Source organism: Schistocerca piceifrons, chromosome 2, assembly GCF_021461385.2.
Source record: "Schistocerca piceifrons isolate TAMUIC-IGC-003096 chromosome 2, iqSchPice1.1, whole genome shotgun sequence".
NCBI lineage: Eukaryota > Metazoa > Arthropoda > Insecta > Orthoptera > Acrididae > Schistocerca > Schistocerca piceifrons.
This window is the reverse complement of record NC_060139.1, coordinates 436,085,035-436,105,720: the sequence shown is the minus strand read 5'-3', so window position 1 is coordinate 436,105,720 and position 20,686 is coordinate 436,085,035. Positions and strand designations below refer to the sequence as shown.

Sequence of the window (20,686 nt, the reverse complement as noted above, 5' to 3'; positions counted from 1 at the left end):
AATGAGGCATGTCCATCCATCGCAGATTCTCGCTCAGTATTGTTTGGTATAACTAGCATTCAATTATTGGGTAAGTATTACACTTAGTAGGGGATGTGTGATAGATTCGCTGTTATCAGCAGGCTTATAAAGTATGTGTTGGGATATAAAGTTACTGTGGTCGTGTTCTGACGTGTGCAAAGAAAATGACTATGTCCTGTCGTAAGGGAGGTATGGATTTGACATCGAAAATTGCGTTTCCTGCGCATCGATAGCCGTGAGAGGGAATGAAAGCTTTAACGTGAAAAAAATATGTCCAGTAATAAGAACAGGAAAGATACTGATATTTCCAGAGCCGCTGTCGTCAGGAGAAGGTATTTCCGATACTTCACCTATTGTCGAATGTCGCCATATTGGCGCTACTACCGTAATATTCAATTGTAATTAAACTGATAAGTATATGGCTGGTTTTCTAGGATGATTCTGCCTGGTGTGAAGGTTCGTCTCTGAGGTAGTCGGTGGCTGGAACGAATTGACATTTCTGGCTTACGGCGGGAGCTGTCGCTGAAACGTGTACGACTGTATTTATTAAAACCTTAGATAACTTTGTAAAGTGCAAGGATTCTCTGGAATCTGTTTATATCATTGATATCGGCTCGACGCGCAAGTCGCCGAAGTGGCGTCAAATCGAAAGACTTGCACCCGGCGAACGGTCTACCCGACGGGAGCCCTAGTCACAGCACATTTATTGATATCCGTATTCATTAAAAAATACGAGTGGAACTAGCGCTTCCCTCTATTTTCGAGTTTTCACATAAAGATCTCTGGAGACGAGATAACTTTCTAGTTACTTGGTGGTATGCAGCACATCGCACATAATGACCCTGCTGAGGTTTTGGGTTTCTAGAGATGTAATTTCCACTCTTTATCGTCGGAATTATACTGTGCAAGTTATCGGTAGCTTACCGCTATGCTGTTGATACCGAGAACTATCGCGAAAATGGTATGATATTCTTGCAAACCATGAGTAAATACGTACGTTCTTGTAATTTCAGGGTCTGGAGATCATTTCAACACATTGCAGAAACCACTTCAGTAAGCAGGCCAGATCGGAAACAAACCGTTAGCGGACGTCTTTGTGTCGGGGGCACCAGCGTAGCCTTTGTACACCAGTTCGGAGAGTAGCGACTGTTCGCCAAGGTCGCTCTGATCGCGTATGTGGGCAGCTGTGCTGGCCGCGGTGGATGACCAAGCGATCTCTTGGGAAATATCTAGTGCTGCGACTATATACGGTGCGTGTGCTTATGTTTTTGGGGATCTGTCTGTCTGTAGGGTATAAGTACGGGTGTCTGGTGGTCGATAGTTGTATGCGGGATGCAGAAGTGATGATTTCGTATGGTGTTTACTACATCGATATGGTATTTGTAGTACAATAGTTTGTGGTGATATAGCCTGGATGGAGATCGGTTTCACGCCGAAAAATTCAAGCTTTCGTCAAGCAAGCAGTGTAATTGAGGAATTGTCCTTGGTGGTAGTTTCCATATTTCGTGATCTGTAGACCACTTTGTCAGGGTTTAACTGTCAGTGCAATATGAGTGCTGTATGTTTTTTGATCTGAACAAAATAAATTGCTGCTGAAATTCTAGTAATTTGTTCTTCTGCAGACAGTGGTGGACAATGCTCCCACACCGGCAGCAGCAATTTGGTGGGTAAATTCAGTAAAAAACAACCAGAATGCTCCATTCGTGGGAGTTCCATGATGTCAGAGAGTCACAAAACTTCCTTGTGCGGGGCGTAGGAGCCTCTACAGACTGATTCGAACAAGACAGGGGCTAGGTATCTACGGAAAGTTCTGTGACGTCTGAGGCTCACGTGATGTCTTGTTTGTCAGAGTGTTCAGAGACAAGTCCAAACAGACCAGCCTCCCATGGTTGGGACAGGTGGGATGCTGTCCACCACAAACTGTTGTGGCTTAGAGCATCTCGAGACAGGCAGCCGTTGGGCATCGAGAATTCACCGAAAATTCCAGTCACCACTCTCATCTGTAGGACAGTGCTTCGAATTCTGTTTGTGTTTTTTTTTTGTTTTTTGTCTTTTGCTTTCTTTTCATCTTTTGTGGGATTCAAAATATGTCATGAACTTTTAGATATTTAGTTGTTCTTTTGTCCAGTCTATGCTTAGGCACTAGTGTGCTCCGAGAAGTGAGGAAAATAAAAAATAAGAGCACCAACATCCTTGACTCTAATAGCAAATATAAACTAAGCCTTGTTCAGCGTTTCAGAAAAGAGTTGAACATTGCAGCAGCAGTAGGGCTCAGAAATTTTTGTCTTGCTGGCAGTGACTTTAAACAAGCAGCTAAAACTCGTAAAGTGCTGAGCGTCCCGTTTAGCGTTACAGAGATTTTTATTCCGACTTCCAAATATCTGTGTGCTGTTGAGTAAAAACGGATATTGCAGCTGATATCGGTTTCGGGATAGGTAAACTAATTTGCGATTGTTGAATCATTTCTCACTGACTTAGCTTAGAAAGTAAATACTCATGTTATTCCAGAGTCTGGAGACGGTCACAGCTCTAACTATAGCTTTCACAGTGCTTTGGGTGCAAGTGTGTTTCGTATAGTAGTCTTGTGATGTATGTTCAATTTGTGAAGCATATTGTTTAATTAATATTTCCTGTGGCACACCTTCTGAAGCAGCAGCACTTGCAGAGTTTTGTGACATCTTCAAGATACATATGTGACAATATTCCGCACATTGCTCGAACACCAGGTTTAATAACTCCTGAAACAGTTTGTGTTCAACGACAAGTGGTATCTGTGTGCCACAAGGAATGAAAGTGCACCAGGGATGAGGAGGAAGGCTGAGGTACTTCCAGCGTGACAGGTAGTGCTTAGCATGGCCCTACAGTTGCCGGTGACTGGAGGCCGGTAAGGAGCAGTTCAGCGCGTGGCTCCTTACAGTCGCCGTGACTCTGGTGCACAGAGTGCTTGTGAAAAGGTTTTCCAGACATGTTTTGCGCGATCTGTAACTGTGTACTTACGTGGCTCCTTTGCTATCCGAATAAAAAAAAAAATAGTATCGCAATTGTTTAACATCTTCTAAATTGTTTCAATACCAGCGTCAGTTTCGAGGTGTATTGGTATTTCAGAAAACATAAACAGTACTCTTAAACAAATTGTTTAAACAATGACTTGTGCATGCTATATTAGCCTGCCGTCATGAGGTACTCCCAGTCCAGCAGCTCAAAGCAGACTGATCGAATTTCCCGCCCCTCTTCACGCCAATTTCCAGATGCGGATGGGGAGGGGATTGGAGGGCGGGAGGGGATGGAGTTAAGTTAGCTGTGGTAGCCCAATTTTATTGACATATTTTTCAGCCCTAATTTGAATTTCCCGCCATGACGTAGTGCGACATTGCCGTATCTATGGTCGCCATCTCGCATACGCCATCTTGAATAAATTAGGCAACAATGGAGAGTGGGGTGAGATCCCCATTTCCCTATTACTGAAATGTGCATACAGCATTTTTAACAAGAGTGGCCTTCTGAGGAGTTGGGCTGCCTGGTCCAAGTCCTGTTATTTGATGTCACTTCAGCAACCTGTATGTCGATGATGATGACATTATGACGAGAGAACACTCACACCCAGTCTCGATGGAGGAAATACCAGACGTGATGAGATCGAACCTGGGTCCACGTGATCGAGAGTCAGCTACGCGACCACAAGACTATAATCTGCTGATTAGAAGCGAAGAAGAAGAAGAACACCTTTTTCGAAGCCTGTGTTTGGATTACTGCACTGATATGACAATGACCTTACGACTCACCTTAGAAGAAAGATTAAGGAAAGGCAAACTTACATTTCTAGCATTTGTAGACTTGGAGAAAGCTTTTGACAATGTTGACTGGAATACTCTCTTTCAAATTCTGAAGGTGGCAGGGGTAAAATACAGAGAGCGAAAGGCTATTTACAATTTGTACAGAAACCAGATGGCAGTTATAAGAGTCGAGGGGCATGAAAGGGTAACAGTGGTTGGGAAGGGAGTGAGACAGGCTAGTAGCCTCTCCCCAATGTTATTCAATCTGTATATTGAGTAAGCAGTGAAGGAAACAAAAGAAAAGTTCGGAGTAGGTATTAAAATCCATGGAGAAGAAATAAAAACTTTGAGGTTCGCCGATGACATTGTAATTCTGTCAGAGACAGCAAAGGACTTGGAAGAGCAGTTGAACGGAATGGACAGTGTCTTGAAAGGAGGATATAAGATGAACATCAACAAAAGCAAAACGATGATAATGGAATGTAGTCGAATTAAGTCGGGTGATGCTGAGGGAATTAGATTAGGAAATGAGACACTTAAAGTAGTAAAGGAGTTTTTCTATTTGGGGAGCAAAATAACTAATGATGGTCGAAGTAGAGAGGATGTAAAATGTAGACTGGCAATGGCAAGGAAAGCGTTTCTGAAGAAGAGATATTTGTTAACATCGAGTATAGATTTAAGTGTCAGGAAGTCGTTTCTGAAAGTATTTGTATGGAGTGTTGCCATGTATGGAAGTGAAACATGGACGATAAATAGTTTAGACAAGAAGAGAATAGAAGCTTTCGAAAAATGGTGCTACAGAAGAATGCTGAAGATTAGATGGGTAGATGACATAACTAATGAGGAGGTACTGAATAGGATTGGGGAGAAGAGGAGTTTGTGGCACAACGTGACTAGAAGAAGGGATCGGTTGGTAGGACATATTCAATTCACCAATTTAGTACTGGAGGGCAGCGTGGACGGTAAAAATCGTAGAGGGAGACCAAGAGATGAATCCACTAATCAGATTCAGAAGGATGTAGGTTGCAGTAGGTACTGGGAGATGAAGAAGCTTGCACAGGATGGAGTAGCATGGAGAGCTGCATCAAACCAGTTTCAAGACTGAAGACCACAACAACAACAACATGACAATGACACTCTCATTTCTTACATACGTCGCAATTACAAGGCACAGAAATCAGTAGATTTCAGTATGTATACTAGACTGACGGAAATGGAAAGTATTACACCATGAACATCTTCATCAAATACTACCATAGTGATATTCAAGTGTTACCTGTGGGACGTGTTGATTAAAATTTGATCCTCACGCGAACTTATTTTCAGTATAGAAAAAAGCCATTCCTACAGATCAAGCATAGTCTGATTACATGACGGCTATCGCGTGTGTCTAACGCCACTGGAACTTTCTATGTGGAAATCGCAACACAGCACACGCAGAAGATGGGTGTCCAGCTTATTGCCATCTTTCTGACTTTGAGAAAAAGGTCGAGTCATTGACATAAGGAACATGAGACCTTCAAAGCGACAGATCATACACACTATTGTGTTTCAGTGTTTTTTTTGTGTGCAGATTTTAATGACGTTCGTAGAAATGTCCCCCAAAATAAAGCCGCAAGAAGACGACCATAAGAGAAAGAAAATGATCTTAGAAATCAAATATGAAATCACTGAAAAACTCGAACAAGTTGCAAGTGTTACTGATTTAGCAGGCACATACAATTTGTCTGCATCAACTATTTGCTCTATCCTCAAGAACAAGGACAAGATTAAGGAGATAGATTCTTCGGAGGGAGTGACAAGACTATCTAAACATCATTTGTGAGAAGGCCAGAATGATTTTCGCCGACCTCGTTAAGAAGACGCCAGGATCATCCCTGGCCGAAAAAGTGTTAAGGGAAGCCCCAGATGGTTCGAGTAGTTTAGGAGAAGAACCGGCATCTACAGCGTTGTGAGACATGGCGCAGCAGCCAGCTCCGACACAAAGGCAGCAGAGAACTTCTCAACTTCAAAATGCTCGTAGATTCTGAGGGTTTTCTAACTGTGACGAGACGGGTCTATTCTGGAAAAAGATGCCGAAGCTTACATTTACAACAGCAGAGGAGAATGCATTGCACGGACGCAAGCCAATGAAACACCGTTTCACATTGTTATTGTGTACCAATGCAAGCGGTGATTTGAAAATTAAACCGCTGCTTGTTTACCTTTCAGAAACTCCACGAGCCTTCAATAAGTGTGAAATTCAGAAGAGTAGGTTAATTGTGATGTGGAGGTCCGACAACAAGGCATAAGTGACACGTGATCTTTCATGTGATTGGATCAATGAAGTGTTTGGTCCTTCGGTGAAAAAATATTTGCTGGAGATGAATCTGCCACTCCATGTCTTGCTTCTTATGGACAACGCTCCAGTCCATTCTCCAGGCGTGCAAGACCACATCCTTGAAATTCATCAATCCAATTTCTGTCTCCCAGCCTAAGGACCAGCAGATTATTTCTAACTTTAAAAAGCTCTACACGAAAGCACTGTCCGAGCATTGCTTTGAGTTGACTAAAGCTACCAATCTCACTCTCAGAGAGTTTAGGAAATATAACTTCAACATCGCTGACTGTGTGAAGATCATCGAAAAGGCGTGGGAGGGGGTTATCAAGAGAACTCTCACTCCTGCTTGGAAAAAAGCTTTTCCAAGCCGGAGTGCGTTGTCGAAAGTGACTCTGAGGACTGTGGAGCCTATAGTCAACGAGGTTGTGTCTTTGGCCAAGCGCATGGGGCTAGAAATGAATAACAATAATATCGATGAGCTTGTGGAAGATCACGACCAAGAAATTACCACTGAAGAGCTTATGGAGTAGCAGTGTGTTTCACGTCAGGAAGCTGTGGTGAGGAGTTCTTCAGGAGAGGAAGAGGAGGCGGTAACAGCAAAGCAGCAATCTTCTGGCGCAATAAGAGAAATGCTGAAAGCATGAGAGTCTGTTACATCTTACACTGAAAATCATCACCCCAATAAAGCAATGGCTATGCTAGCTACAAATTTATTTACGATAATGCTGTGTCGCATTTTCGCCAAGTGTTGAAGTGTCCACAGAAACAAATGACTATAGATAGCTTTCTAGTAAAAAAAGAATTAGTTACCTATCGTGATTAATAAAGTACATAATACAGTATGTATAATTTTCTTAGGATAAATGCATGAATAAGATAAAACTTCTAGTACTTTTTCTGCATCGAAGGCATTATCGTATTTTACATTCATTTATATGGGAAAAATTGTTTTGCTCAACGAGTGTTTCGCACTGCGTGTAAGATTCTAGTACGAATTATGCTCGCTATGCGAGGTTCCACTGCATTGAGAAAATTTAGAGAACTGCCCTTTGAGTCTGACTGCAGAACGATTCTACTGCCACCAACGCACATTTGGCATAAGAACCAAGCACATAAAGACAAATTAAGGCTATTGCGGAGCCGTTTACAAACTCGATCCCTTTGGGAGTGGAAGAGGAAAGGAAATGACTAGTAGTGGTACAAGGTACCCTCCGCCATGCACCGTAGTGTAGCTTGGGTAATATGTATTTAGACATAAATATAGATGTTCTACAAACGAACAGTGGGGCATGCAGTGAAATTCAGGCACAACAGAAAAAACTATCAGAGCTGCAAAAGTTGTACAAAAAATGTCAGCCTCTAAGAGTTTGCATGGGTATGATTTTTTGAAGCGATAGCTGAACTTTATGGAGACTCTGGACAACCGGATCCATAATCCACGTTTTTGGAGAGTTTATCTGCAGGAGTACATGAGGACAGGCATTTGTACAACTACCTGCAGCTGTTGTTGCATTAGCTACAGCTACAATAGAAATTCTCTTTTAAATTTAAATTATGTTTGAGAACTCCAATTGTTTCCAAACGTTAATGTATCGTTCGGATGCTTGTTTAGGAAAATGGAAACATTATTGCATGAACAAATGGACATTGAAAACAATTTTGTACCTGTACAACAGAGCATATCGTGATATTCAGGATATGAGAACTGAGCAATAAGTGCCTGGTATCTTGACAAAAAGCAATCATGAATGCATAGTCAACAGACTGTGTTGCAAGATGGAAGAATCAAAATCTGTTGATCATTGCTTTGCTTGTCTTCGTGAAATTTGTATTGAATGTTATTATAAAATTATTGTGCTTACAGTAAAATTGTAATACAGTGAAGAAGGCGTTGTTTGGAGATGCAGATTATTAAAAGTGCAATTCCACGGTTTAAGAGTTAACGTCATCTGCATTTTGTGCATAAGGAAACATTAAGCAGTGCGTTTCTTCTTCGGAAATCGTATTTAAATCCCGTTTGTTTGTGAGGAGATCGTGTCATGCCTTGTGCAGGGACAAACGTCTTGCAGCACGTATCTGAATTTGGCAGCTGTAGGATGAAGGATCGTCGACAAATATATTCCAAAACGCTGCTCATAATAATCGGGTTTTTCCAAGGATCATACCCCGGGTTCCATTGGTGTTAGAAGGGTAGGAGTGAGTGTTTTGGATAGCCCTTGAGCTAGGGACCATTTCACTATCCAACAGAAGGACCGTCTTACAGCACAGGGCCAAACTCTGAATATCACACACTTCCTCCAGATTAGGTAAATGAAGCAATCGATTGGTTCTTTTTACATTAAATATAGTCTCCGCTGCGGCTTAAGGGGGCTTATGGCGGCATAGTTTTGTTCGTGGGAGGTTCCTAAGAAAATCAGAAAAACATTGTTTTTGGGTACCAAAACCAAGCCGCATACTCCAAGACCGTTATACACAGTAAATGGCTGAAATTTTTACGAGATATTCGTAAGATCCCAATCTCGAACAGCCATGAGAATGTTCTTGATATATTTATCCGCTTCAGAGTTAAGAGGTTCAAAGTTGCCGTACTTGTGCACGTAAAATACGCATGTAATATCCGCTGTGACGCGAAAACTTAGTTTACAATGTGACATAGCACGGAAAAATAAGTTGTAAAGTGTCTCCGTTATTATCAGAAGGACTCTGGGAACATAATGTTGTTGAAGTACTGAAGCACACGCAGAACTTTTGGGCACTTACAATCCTATCTGAGATATAAAATTAGCTTTGCTTTATTTCATTTTCGTATAAGTGAACTACCAAAATTTTTCTGATGCATGTAGTTCTTTTCATGTGAGTGATATGCCTGACTCTATCAGGTGAAAGAAGGGAACCAGAAAAATTCTCTTGTTGGAGCGCTAAAAATGCGAATGTGTTCCTGTTTATTAAAAGATTCTGACTGAAAAAGAGGGGGGGGGGGAGGTACTAGATGTCTTATTCTACCTTACTCAGCACGTTTAAAATTTTTTCCAAAAAAATTGGCATGCGAACACATTCGCGCAATTTTATGCTGAGAGAGGAGACAGTGGAAAAGTGATAAACACTGGAAAATAGAAGGCAGTGGCTGTGATATATAAAGAGAGAAAGAGGCAATGGCAGTGTGAGAGAAAGAGGGACACAGTGGCAGTGGAACGTAGTTGACCGAACAGTGCTGCGGAAAGAGTGACAGAGACATTGCCCGTGGAAGAGGAATAAAGAGAAGGAGAAAGTGGAGGGGGGTGAGGGTCAGTGATAATGAGAGAGAGGGTATATTTCAATGACAACGAGGAAGAGAGAGATAGCGACATTGAGAAGCGGGAGTAGCAGTGGGAAGGAATGAATGAGTTAGCAGCAGCAAGAAAGAACAAAAGGGAGACAGTAACAGAGACAGGACATAGTGTTAATTGTCCAGAACAAATGAGACTGTGCCTGTGAGGCAGGGGACAATGACAGTGAGACACAAGGAGATAGTGACAGTTGGGTTGAATGAGTGAGTGAAAATGGACTATACTTCATTAGTGTGGCCATATTGTCCATAGTTGCATTACAATTTTTGAGGGTATTTTTGTCCTGTCGTTGCAACTGCAAAAATGCGTTATTTTTTTTCACCAGACGCGTTTCGCTTTAATGAGGTAAAGCATCATAAGAAATGCATAGTGCAGCAGAACAACTAAAAATTAGACCACAATTATCAGTGTCTAACGCAGAAAAACAATGATGTGTCAGCAGAAAGCATTTCCAGATGTAAGCGAGAAATCAAGCGAAAACCAGGTGTAATTACAAATCAACATATTCTTAACGAACTGTTTACCGATCTTAAAACAAATAAAAATGTAACTTAATTACAGACCACTGATGATGCTTTACCTCACTAAAGTGAAACGCGTCTGGTGAAAACAATCAGGCATTATTGTAGTTGCAACGACAGAACAAAAATTCCGTCAAGAAAATGGACTAATGAGAGCGGATGGGAGTGAGCGACTTAAAGCCGTAGACTAGTGAGTGAGAGTTACAGTTAGGTGAGCTTGAGAGAGTGAGAAGCAGCTTACTTGTTAAGAAGAGCACAACTACCTTCACATCCCAGAATTTTTGGGAAAAATTTTAAAGGTGCTGAGGAAAGACTCTATTAATAACCAGGAGCATATTCGGCTATTTTGTGCTCTGATAGGAGCATTTTTCCGTCGCTCGGTAATCTGGTTTACCATTCAGCAAGATTACTGTCGAGCTGGTTGGGACTCTACGACTGTCATCATAATATGGTGTCACTGGGTTGAGGAAGGTCATACACAACAGTATGTAGGACGCCGAGGCCCGACGCGAGTAGCGCCAGAGAGGTCACGCACCTCCTTACAGCCACCTCACGTACCTTCTGTGGGCAAATGGGCTTGTGTGCAGCCAGACCAGTGTCCAGACAGACTATGCTATGACATCTGGAACACCACGGACTGTCAGTACGGCGACCATTGTTGGGGTTCCATGGACGTGGTAGCAGCAGAGGTCTACAACACAGGAGTGACTCCAAGCCGCCGTCCGCGGTGGCCGAGCGGTTCTAGGCGCTTCAGTCCAGAACCGCGCGACTGCTACGCTCGCAGGTTCGAATCCTGCCTTGAGCATGGATGTGTGTGATGTTCTTAGGTTAGTTAGGTTTAAGTAGTTCTAAGTTTTAGGGGACTGATGACCTCAGATGTTAAGTACCATAGTGCTCAGAGCCATTTGAACCATTTGACTCCAATCCGTCTTTTCAGACGACTCTTAGTTCCGCGTACAGCATCACCATGCACGTATCTGTATGTGGAGCTCTGAGGGGAGGAACATTACAGTATTCGATTCGTCATCACCATATGGGCCCAACAAGTGATGTGATGGTATGGGGTACCATTGGGTACACAACACAATCACCTCTGGTTCGCATAGCCGGCGTTATATTGGGTTGGTGCACAAGTTGGTAGCGTTTTTCCATAAGTCTAATAAACACAACACAAACACATATCACAGACGTAAGTCATCAGTAATGTATTCTCCTTCACCGTGATAACTTTTCGATTCCGGGACTGTAGCAATAAGGTGGTTCTGAGACGAAGAACTCGTCGAACCATGTTCGGAGCGCATTTTGATCCCGAAAGGAAGTTCCTTGAAGGTTGTTCGATAGGGAGCCGAAAAGATGAAAATCTGAGGTCGCAAGATAAGGTGAATAAGGTGTATGTTGAATGACTTCCCTATCCAAGTGCTGTATAGTGTCTTTTTTCAGTCTAGCAGAAAGTGGGCAGACGTTTTCGTGGAGTAGCATCACTTCACGCAGTCTTCCTGGTCGTTCCTGGACTGCGTTTGAAGACGTCTCAGTTCTTGACTGCAAACGCCAGCGATGATGGTTACACCTCGGGGAAGCAATTCGTAGTACATCACACCGTCACTGTTCCACCGGATGTATAACGTTATCTTTTGTAGACGCTCTCAGGTATTTGTATGGGAACTTGCTGCTTTGTTTGGGCTCAACCATCCCTTTGTTTTCCTTATGTTGGCATACAGACAACATTTTTCGTCACCAAATATCTTCCTGAACGTTGAGAGTCATTAATGTCAAAACGGTCCTCCTTAAAACGAGAACATTATTTTCTTTCCGTGCTCTGTCCAGTAACATTATCCCCAGACATGGCGCAAATATTTCTGACTGCCTCCGCTGGTGTCACCGCTCTCTTGAACTCAAACAGAAGAATATGTCATAAATGTTCCGATTTCTCAACCTGGCACTCCATTTTCTAGGGTCCACAGCTCCGCTCACTACCTCCAGATGACAAAATGACAATGCGTAAACTCGAATAGCAACAGTGAACTACATAAAAGTGACAATCGATAAATAAATCCATAGCAATCGGAATGCCAGCAAGCAAAATAATTTATGCAACAACCAAATATTTATGACGTATTATTGTAGACTGCTGTTCCTTGTCTTCGGGGTCTCACTGTCGCTACATTTCAATAAACAACTCTATTCACGCGTTGCCGAAATATTGGCAACCACCAAGCAAGCACCTTCCACTATTGTTGAAGAACTCTGGCATGAAGCTGTATGACAATGGAATGACGCACCCGTATGTGCGTCCTAGCTCAGTTCGGTTCGATACCCCGATACCCAGCCGGTTAGAAGCATTTGCCGGCATTATGCACTAAATTTCGCGTCCTCTATCTCAAATCACCCACAAATTCGATCATGTTTTGTTCAAACAGTACTGTACACGCACAGTATATAAAATTTTTTTGCTATCCTTCCTAATGATGCAGTTTTAAAGGCCAGCACTGTACAAGTACCAGCTGACGTAAGTATCTATTCCCTTATTCTTCTAATATTATTGTTCGAGTTGTCTTTTTAATTGTTACACTACTGAAAAAAAGTATCAGAAATAAATAATTAACACATTATTTATTACTATCCAAGAAAATGTGTTTTCTAAGGCCTATTTTAGCTTTTCAGACAGTGGGCTGTAATTGTGAAGAATGGATGAACAAATAAATATGCTGCTGACTTGATATGTTGTAAGTATGGTTGAAATTGATTATGTTGTTTTTGGAATTTGGTCCTACGTTCAGTCCGCGAACACGAGAATACAAATATCTACGACAGGGTATTGAAAACTAATGCCTCCGAATTTTTAATGGGAAAACTCTCAATCCCTTTTAAACAAAACGTTATTAACATTCTGAATGTTTATTCTTCATGTCTGCATATTTATTTCTCAACGTAGTCACCCTGGAAATGAACGTCTCTCCCAACGAGATACCAGGTTGTTGATACCGTCACTCGGTAATGTTTGACTTTGTTGGAGGAGCCACAACCTCGCCTCTGTGTGCACTGCTTCATCGCTATAAAAGTGAAGTCCTCGAAAGTGTTCTTTATGCTCTGGAAACAGAGGAAAATCGGATGGGGCCTAATCAGGACTGTATGGAGGATGATCAATGGCAGCAAACGCAAGGCGAAGGATTGGTGCACATGTCGCAGCGCTCGTATGTAGTTTGGCATTGTCATGCTGAAGGAGTGGTAGCTCCATGTGTGGGCGAATTCGATCACAGCACGCTGCTTCTCGCGCACCAACGTAGCTATGTTACACGCGGCCATGTTACACGCTACAGCTCGGGGACCTTTAGTGGCGCGGAGTTGCAAATACGAGACATGAAGAATAAAGATGTAGACTTAAAAACGTTTGTTTTATTTAAAAAGCTTTAAGAGCTGTCACATAAAAAATTCGGAGTCATTACTTTTCAGCGCGCCATCGTAGTTCTCATAAAACTCCATAACACGAATCTTTAAAATCAGTACGACGGTATGTCCACAGCAAATATACTTTCTTAGCTTAATTTGTTCAACGCTACGCGACACTTTGCATAACACATACCATTATGTTCTGAGTTACTAGCAGCACATGTCTTTAGTTTTACTTCAAACGATATCATGTTGTCTGCGGAACAAATTGGTAAGTCATTAACATCTTTTTGATAGTTTCATTGTTAAGCAATTTATGCACTATTACTATTGCGGCCGTTTAGCAATTTTCAAGTGGACTGCAGTAAATATTTTGTGGTTGAGGAATTGACAAAATTTTAAAAATATCTAGAATGCATTTGTCATCATCACATCCACAGGCTAGCTAAGTATTTCATGTTACTACTATTGTCATCACTTGCATAAATAATAGTAAGACACTTTACATGTTTAATGATTGACTACAGCATGTGGTAGTCGACTTTATGAACCAATAGTTTAGAAGTCAAAGCTGACGATGAGGTGTTTCAAAACGTTTTATATGTTTGTGAACTATAGCCATGAAACATTATTCAGTAACTTCGTCCGAGAAGTGACTGTTGTTCATTCATAGTCAATAAAAGTATTTACCTGTGGTCTGTATATCTACAGCACTAAACTTCACTCCCCCACTGCTACAGATCTGTAATACAGATATCGTATCGAAACTGGGGGGAAAACAACGCCGTAATTCCCTCGTCTCGACTTACCGTGTCGGTGTAGACGTTGAGGAAGAGGCAGTCTTCTGAAGTCGGGAGGGGCCCCAGTAGCAGGCCGAACGAGTCCTGCACGCAGTTGTTGCCCTCCCGCTCCGGGCGTCGAACCCCGGACCACGGTTCCACAGGCTGCGGTGCCTACAGTACAAAGTTGCAGATGTATCCTCCAAATTCTCTGTAATGACAAATCTAACAGCAAGGCATCAAGGGCTCACCCTAGTCAGAGTTAAGCACATGTTCAGTTACTAACAACAATAACGATCTCTTTGAAAATTGAACGGTAAGTTACCACAAAATTGAAGAAATATTTTTAAAACTTGAAAAATATCATCAGGTTAATGCATTACAATCATGTATTCAATAATGCATATCTCCTCCTGAAAACTATTTACTATTTAGGACAGAGTGAGAATGCAAAAGATGAAATATAAATTTAGTATTCCAGGCTGCCTAGAAAAAAGAAATAAACAGCTGGTGCACAGGGACTAAAACCAATGAGTGAGACATAACAAATAAAGTAAAGTGAGATGGTCAAAGATATAGCTGACCCAGCCTGCAGGAAGATTATACGTTATTTGGTTGCTAGAAGTAAAAAAGAAAATGCGCTAACCTACAAGGTACAAATGAAAATCTCTGCGGGGAGGGGAAAAAAGGGCAGACGGAAGTATGTCAAGGGTCTGTACGGTGCAGAAAGATTTGTTCCATAGCGCAACAATGGCCGAAAAGTTGGTTTATGTGGAAAAAGAATGATATTCTAGTGAAGTAATCAGGTTACAACAGAGCACTGAACGAGTTGGACTCAAATAAATCAGCAGGAGTCGAAGTAACTTACAACAATGAATCGTATAGCAGCTGGAAGGTTGTACATTAACCTTTATGAAAACTGCAACACTAACCAGGACCCATACGACTGAAACGAACTTTATGCAATAGAACAGCAACATGACGATACACGAATAGTTAGAATTACAGAACTGTACATGATGTCTGACTTATGAAAATTCAGTGTGAGTAAGGAGCACCACTTACTGCTATGGGAGACTCTAAACATCGTGGAATAGACTAAAAGAGTGCACAGATAGGTACTTGTGATTTTTTACTTCACGCCGTTTGCCTGAGAGTCCACAAGGCAAAGCAATGGTTGCTGTAAGACCATGAGAATTAGTTGGCGACCAAGAATTTGTAATACATGTTTAATGGATAACATGTAAAGCGAACGTACAAGTTGTGTAAGGTCCGTTAAGGCCGTGGCAGGCAGTATGAAGCTAATGCCATGCTATAGTCAACTCTGTTTTTGTCACGGTCTAGCAGATCATTTCCTGGAGACTGATAGTTAAAATTCGTTTGTTTTCATGTACCTTTCACAAACGTTCAGTTTGCTCTCCACAATGTGCTGGGTATGCAAACGATAGTGAAACTCATCCCGAAGTTATTGGCAGGGGAGCCGCATAGACTGATTCTTTCACAAAGAAAGATCAGGTACGAGACTGCTGCAATCGTCTGTTTAGCAAAGAAACAACAGTTTGTAAGGATCAGTAGCCCCCTTAACGACTGATTCGTCGTGTAGGAAGCTCACTGTTACCAGGCGCTCTGACAAGGAGACACCATTATGGTGATGTCTGTCCTGTTAAATAATAAATTTTCGGCATGTACTCGCCGTTCTGGAAAAAGGTCAGATCTAGGTACGGGATTTCAGTAATCGTCAACAAAGAACAAGCCGTAAGAAAACGCTTTTTCTCGGGAGACAGCGTAACTTTGAACTGGTGCTCGACTACGGTATGTCGTTGCTGTGGTCCCCGCATTGGTCCGCTGTGGCGGTACACTTTTCTTTTCAAATGGCACGTAGCCTCATCACTGAACACTAAACGCGAAACGAATTTGTTATTTTCCATCACTACACGATGCTGTTTATCACCAGCACGAAGAGCTTGTAGCAACTGAACCCTACAGGATCGGAAACACGTACATTATTGCAAAACGTCCCAGACGGACACACGAGCAAGGACCAACTCTCAACTGGCGCGACGAGCCCAATTCTGCGGACCACGAACAAAACTCTGTTTAATGCGCTCTGGGTCTGGAAATAGCAGAGGGAGGCGGTAGTGGGTTTCTTCTTACGTAACAGTCAGTGTCTTGAAACCGATGTTGCCATCGTAGAATGTAATTCTGCACTCTCGACGAAAATTACGCCGCATATTTATGACTTAACTGTATCTGTTGAAACGGGGAACGTATCATCTTTTGTTACAGTTTTGTCAACTCGACTCGACGCACGTTAGAACATGGACCAGAAACTTACAATTGACGCCAAGCTATATATTTAGTTGCATACGTAAGTCAAATATCATCCCAAGTTTCTGTCAGCTGGAACTAGGATCACAACTGATCGTGGTGACAGATCCCGATATATAAAGCCAATGTGTTCCTTGGTTAACTGGCGAAGGCACTGTTCGAGCTTACATCCTAAACCAAGGTATGCATTAGTGTTGAGGGCATGCAGAAAAGCTATGCCTCCGAATTTTTATGTGAAAACTCTTGAAGTTTTTTTTTTAATGCGACAAACGTTATTAACATTCTGCATCTTTCTTCTGTATGTCTATATATTTATTTTTCAACATAGTCATCCTGGCGACGAACACATTTCTCTCAATCAGAGACCAGTTTGTTGATACTGTCACCTTAGAATGTGTGATTTTGTTGGTGGAGCCACAACCTCACCTCCGTTTGCACCGCTTCATCACTATTAGAATGAAGTACTAGAAGGTGTTTAAGTTTTGGAAACAGATGCTCTCTTGTTTTCTGGGTCAAAATGGTGTACGCATCTCTCATCACATGTCACAATGTTGTTATGGAGCCCATAAACCTTACACTGGAAACTCTGTTTCATGTCAGGAGCGAGCATTCGAGGCACCCACAACGCACACAATTTTGGTACTGCAGTTCTGCAGTGATGGCCTGTATACGCACTCCTGATGTACCACACGTACGAGGGCAAGTCAATTATTATCCGCAAAGTAGTTATAAAATTTTATTGTAGTCAAATAGGAAACTTACAAGAACATCATTTTTCGACATAGTCTCTTTTCGTTTCAACGCACTTGGTCCATCGTTGTGCAAGCTTCCTGATGCCCTCATAAAAGAAGGTTCTCGGTTGACCTGCGAGCCAGGAATGCACCGCTTCTTTTGTTGCTTCGTCCGAGGCAAATCGACGGCCCCTTAATGGCTGTTTGAGTGGACCAAACAAGAGATAGTCAGAAGGGGCAAGGTCGGGGCTATATGGAGGATGATCTAGTACTTCAAATTTGAGTTTCTGGAGCGTTTTAGCAGTGTGGGCAGCAGTATGCGGACGGGCATTGTGGTTCAACAACACAACTCCTTTTGACAGCAATCCTCGGCGTTAGCTTCGAATTGCAGGCTTTATCCTGGCAGTAAGCAACTCACTGTAACGTATACTGTTTATTGTTGTGCCCCTTTCCCCATAATGTTCCAGTAATAGACCTTGTGCGTCCCAAAAAACCATAAGCATTAGTTTTCCTGCGGACGGTTGGGTCTTGAACTTTTTCTTGCACGGCGAATTTCGATGTTTCCATCCCATACTTTGCCGTTCACTCTACGGCTCGTAGTGATGTATAAATGTTTCGTCACCAGTAATGATCCTGTCTAAGAAGTTGTCCCCTTCGTTACCATAGCGATCCAAATGTTTTTTTTAAAGATATCCAAGCGCGTTTGATTACGCAACTGTGCGAGTTGTTTTGGGACTCATCTTGCAAAAACTTGATGAAAACCAAGTCTGCTGTGGATGATTTCGTAGGCAGAACCGTGACTAATTTGGAGACGATGTGCCACTTCGTCAATAGTTAATCGTCGTCTAAGAGAATCATTTCATTTGAACGCTCAATGGTTTCTTCATTTGTGGCGGTAAAACGGTCGTCCGGCTCTTTCATCGTGCGTAACACTTGTGTGACCATTTCGGAATTTTTCAATCCATTCGTGGGCACTCCGTTGTGGCAAAACGCTGTTCCCGTACTGTACCGAAACTCTTCGATGAATTTCGGCACTGATACGCCTTCCGACCACAAAAAGCGGATCACTGAACGTTGGTCTTCATTGGTGCAAATAGACAGCGGAGCAGCCATGATTAACAGAATGGCAGCGATAACGAAATTAACCTATCAGCCTGAAAATTTCAAAGATATAACAACAAATAAACAAAGCCTGCGTCATCGGCGTAAAACGACAGTACTACCAAAATAAACAAAAATATAACTAAATTGCGGATAATAATTGACTTATCCTCGTACCTGAGAGCTGTGTCTGTGTTAGTCGACGATTTTTCTCTGACGAGTTCATCAACCCGTTGACGATGAGTCTCATTAGTTGCCGTACGCGGTCGTCCAATGCCAGCTCTGTCACACATGTTCAGGTTAGCACAACCGTTTCCTTCATTATGAGCACAGACAACCCAACGTTGAGCATTACTGATGTCGACACAATCATCACCGTCACAGCTTGCATTTCTTCAAAGGATTTCAATTGGAGGCAGAAACCCGATTATAGTACGCTGTTTCTCACGCACCGACATAGTTAACGTTATGCCACTACAATTCGGAGCCCTCTAGCGGCACAGATATGCAGCGTCATCGCACAAACAGTGCGTCGTATTATCAGCAAATGGAACATAATATGCAGTCCTCTGAGAGGTACTGTGTAATCGCTACATCTCGCTCCTCTTAGTTCTGGAATCTTTGAGTAAGTTTGAAAAATTGTTTGTCCCTCCAATGAATATGTCGACCGTAGCGTTCAATACTTCCAAAATGTACGTCATTTGTCGATACGAAACACAGCACGGACAGTCTGTTTACGAGACATATGAGCAGTGATAAAAATTTATGTCATAACATACCGAACCTGAGTCTAGAGAATGGGCCTTATAAGAAGTACATTATCCGACCTAGATTTTGATTCAATGCGTGGACTCAAGTGCGTTAGGTCTTACCTAAGGAAAATTTCAATCTTTTAGAGCGCAATAGATTGTTCGTGACCGTTAGCGAGAGCAGATCTCCCACCAATTCAGTCTTCAGCTTCTAAGTAAGGACATCAGTAAACAGAGTACATTTACGTAAGTTATTCACAGCTTGTTTTAGAAAGTTTTCCAGTGGTTGCAGAACACATTGTCTCGAGTTTTTGGACTGGTCTTGTTGTCACAAAGTTTTTCAGGGTGTTTTTGGAGAATTCTTTTTAAGTTATAAATTATAGTTTTAACTGGTCTTACGACGAGGCATCACCATCAAAGATGTAGGAGTGGAATAGGTTTGTTTTCCCTAGCAATTATCCCATCTAGTATATGGTCCACTTTGCCAATATTTGAAAAATTTTATTTATTTTTCAATTTCGTGCCCACATGTCCTTCCACGAGCCACAGTCGTCAAGGAACCTAAGGGAGGAAAGTATTTTGCGCCTTCTACCTGCAATCACATAACTATGTTCTGTGTGTTGTGTATCGTATTCTCTAAAGTGGAAAAGATCGGACCACCCCAGTATTTGCCTAATCGAACGTGAAAACCTCCTAAATACTACAATCAGGCTAGAAGCGCACAATCGTTAATCTGTCCAGGTCTGATTCACCTCCCTGTCTCGCATGATAATGCGCTCCGCGTTACACATTATTATGTAATTCACAATAGTGACAGGCTTCGGCTTACTACCATCATCAACATGTTAACATAAAACGGAAAACACTAATGAAACAATAAATGGTTCAGCTGGCTGAAGACCAAGTCTACAGAAAAAATCTAACAGAACCCAATATGGATGACTTGGCTGATGGCCGCAACACACATTTGAAGAGTATTCAAATACGAGGATCAACTTTAAATTATTTATACACGCAGGTGCATGAACAAGTGCTATTGATGGCCTGAGGGCATCCTACCCTTATGAAAACACAAGTTATAGCCGGTAGGAGGTGCAAGTGATGAGCTACGAATCCAGCGACAAACATTCAACAGGTTAAAATAAAATATTCATAATCATAAATTACACCGGTCTCACATGGTTGAAGTATGTATACAACAGTTAAGCAAAATGTATAAGTAGTACATCTATAAGCATTCCTTAGCGCTAGGTTTGGATCTAGAGATTTTGGCTTTGGGACCCAGTGAGGCCATTTTTTCAAAATTTATGGGTTGCCTAGATATGGAGGCAATAACTGGTTAACCATGCCCTCCTTATCAATGACGTCATCATCACTTCACGACAGCCCACATCTGTCTCCGCCTCCCCTCCCTCCTTCCCTCCCCTCTCCAGCTAATCACAGCCTACAATTTAAGGAACCATTAAAATGAAATGGCCAACCCATGGCGCAAATAACCCAGCCTTCTTTCAGGCAAGCAAAGCCTAGTATTTTAGGGGGCATTAAAACGAAGCAGCCAATCTATCCAATATGACAGAACTAGCCGAGTTGTGTTAGTGGGAAAACATCCATGATAGTGAAACTAGCCCAGTTGTGGTTTGTAACCCCTCC

At 42.1% G+C, this 20,686-nt stretch overlaps 1 protein-coding gene across 1 annotated transcript in view; it reads right to left on the bottom strand.

Annotated features, from left to right (window-relative positions):
• LOC124775452 (juvenile hormone esterase-like) overlaps window positions 1–20,686 on the bottom strand; it is a 188,368-nt gene that overhangs the window by 127,092 nt on the left and 40,590 nt on the right. Inside the window, exon 3 of the mRNA XM_047250284.1 lies at window positions 14,158–14,301. Coding sequence (XP_047106240.1) covers window positions 14,158–14,301 — 144 coding nt within the window. The remainder of the gene's footprint in view (window positions 1–14,157; window positions 14,302–20,686) is intronic.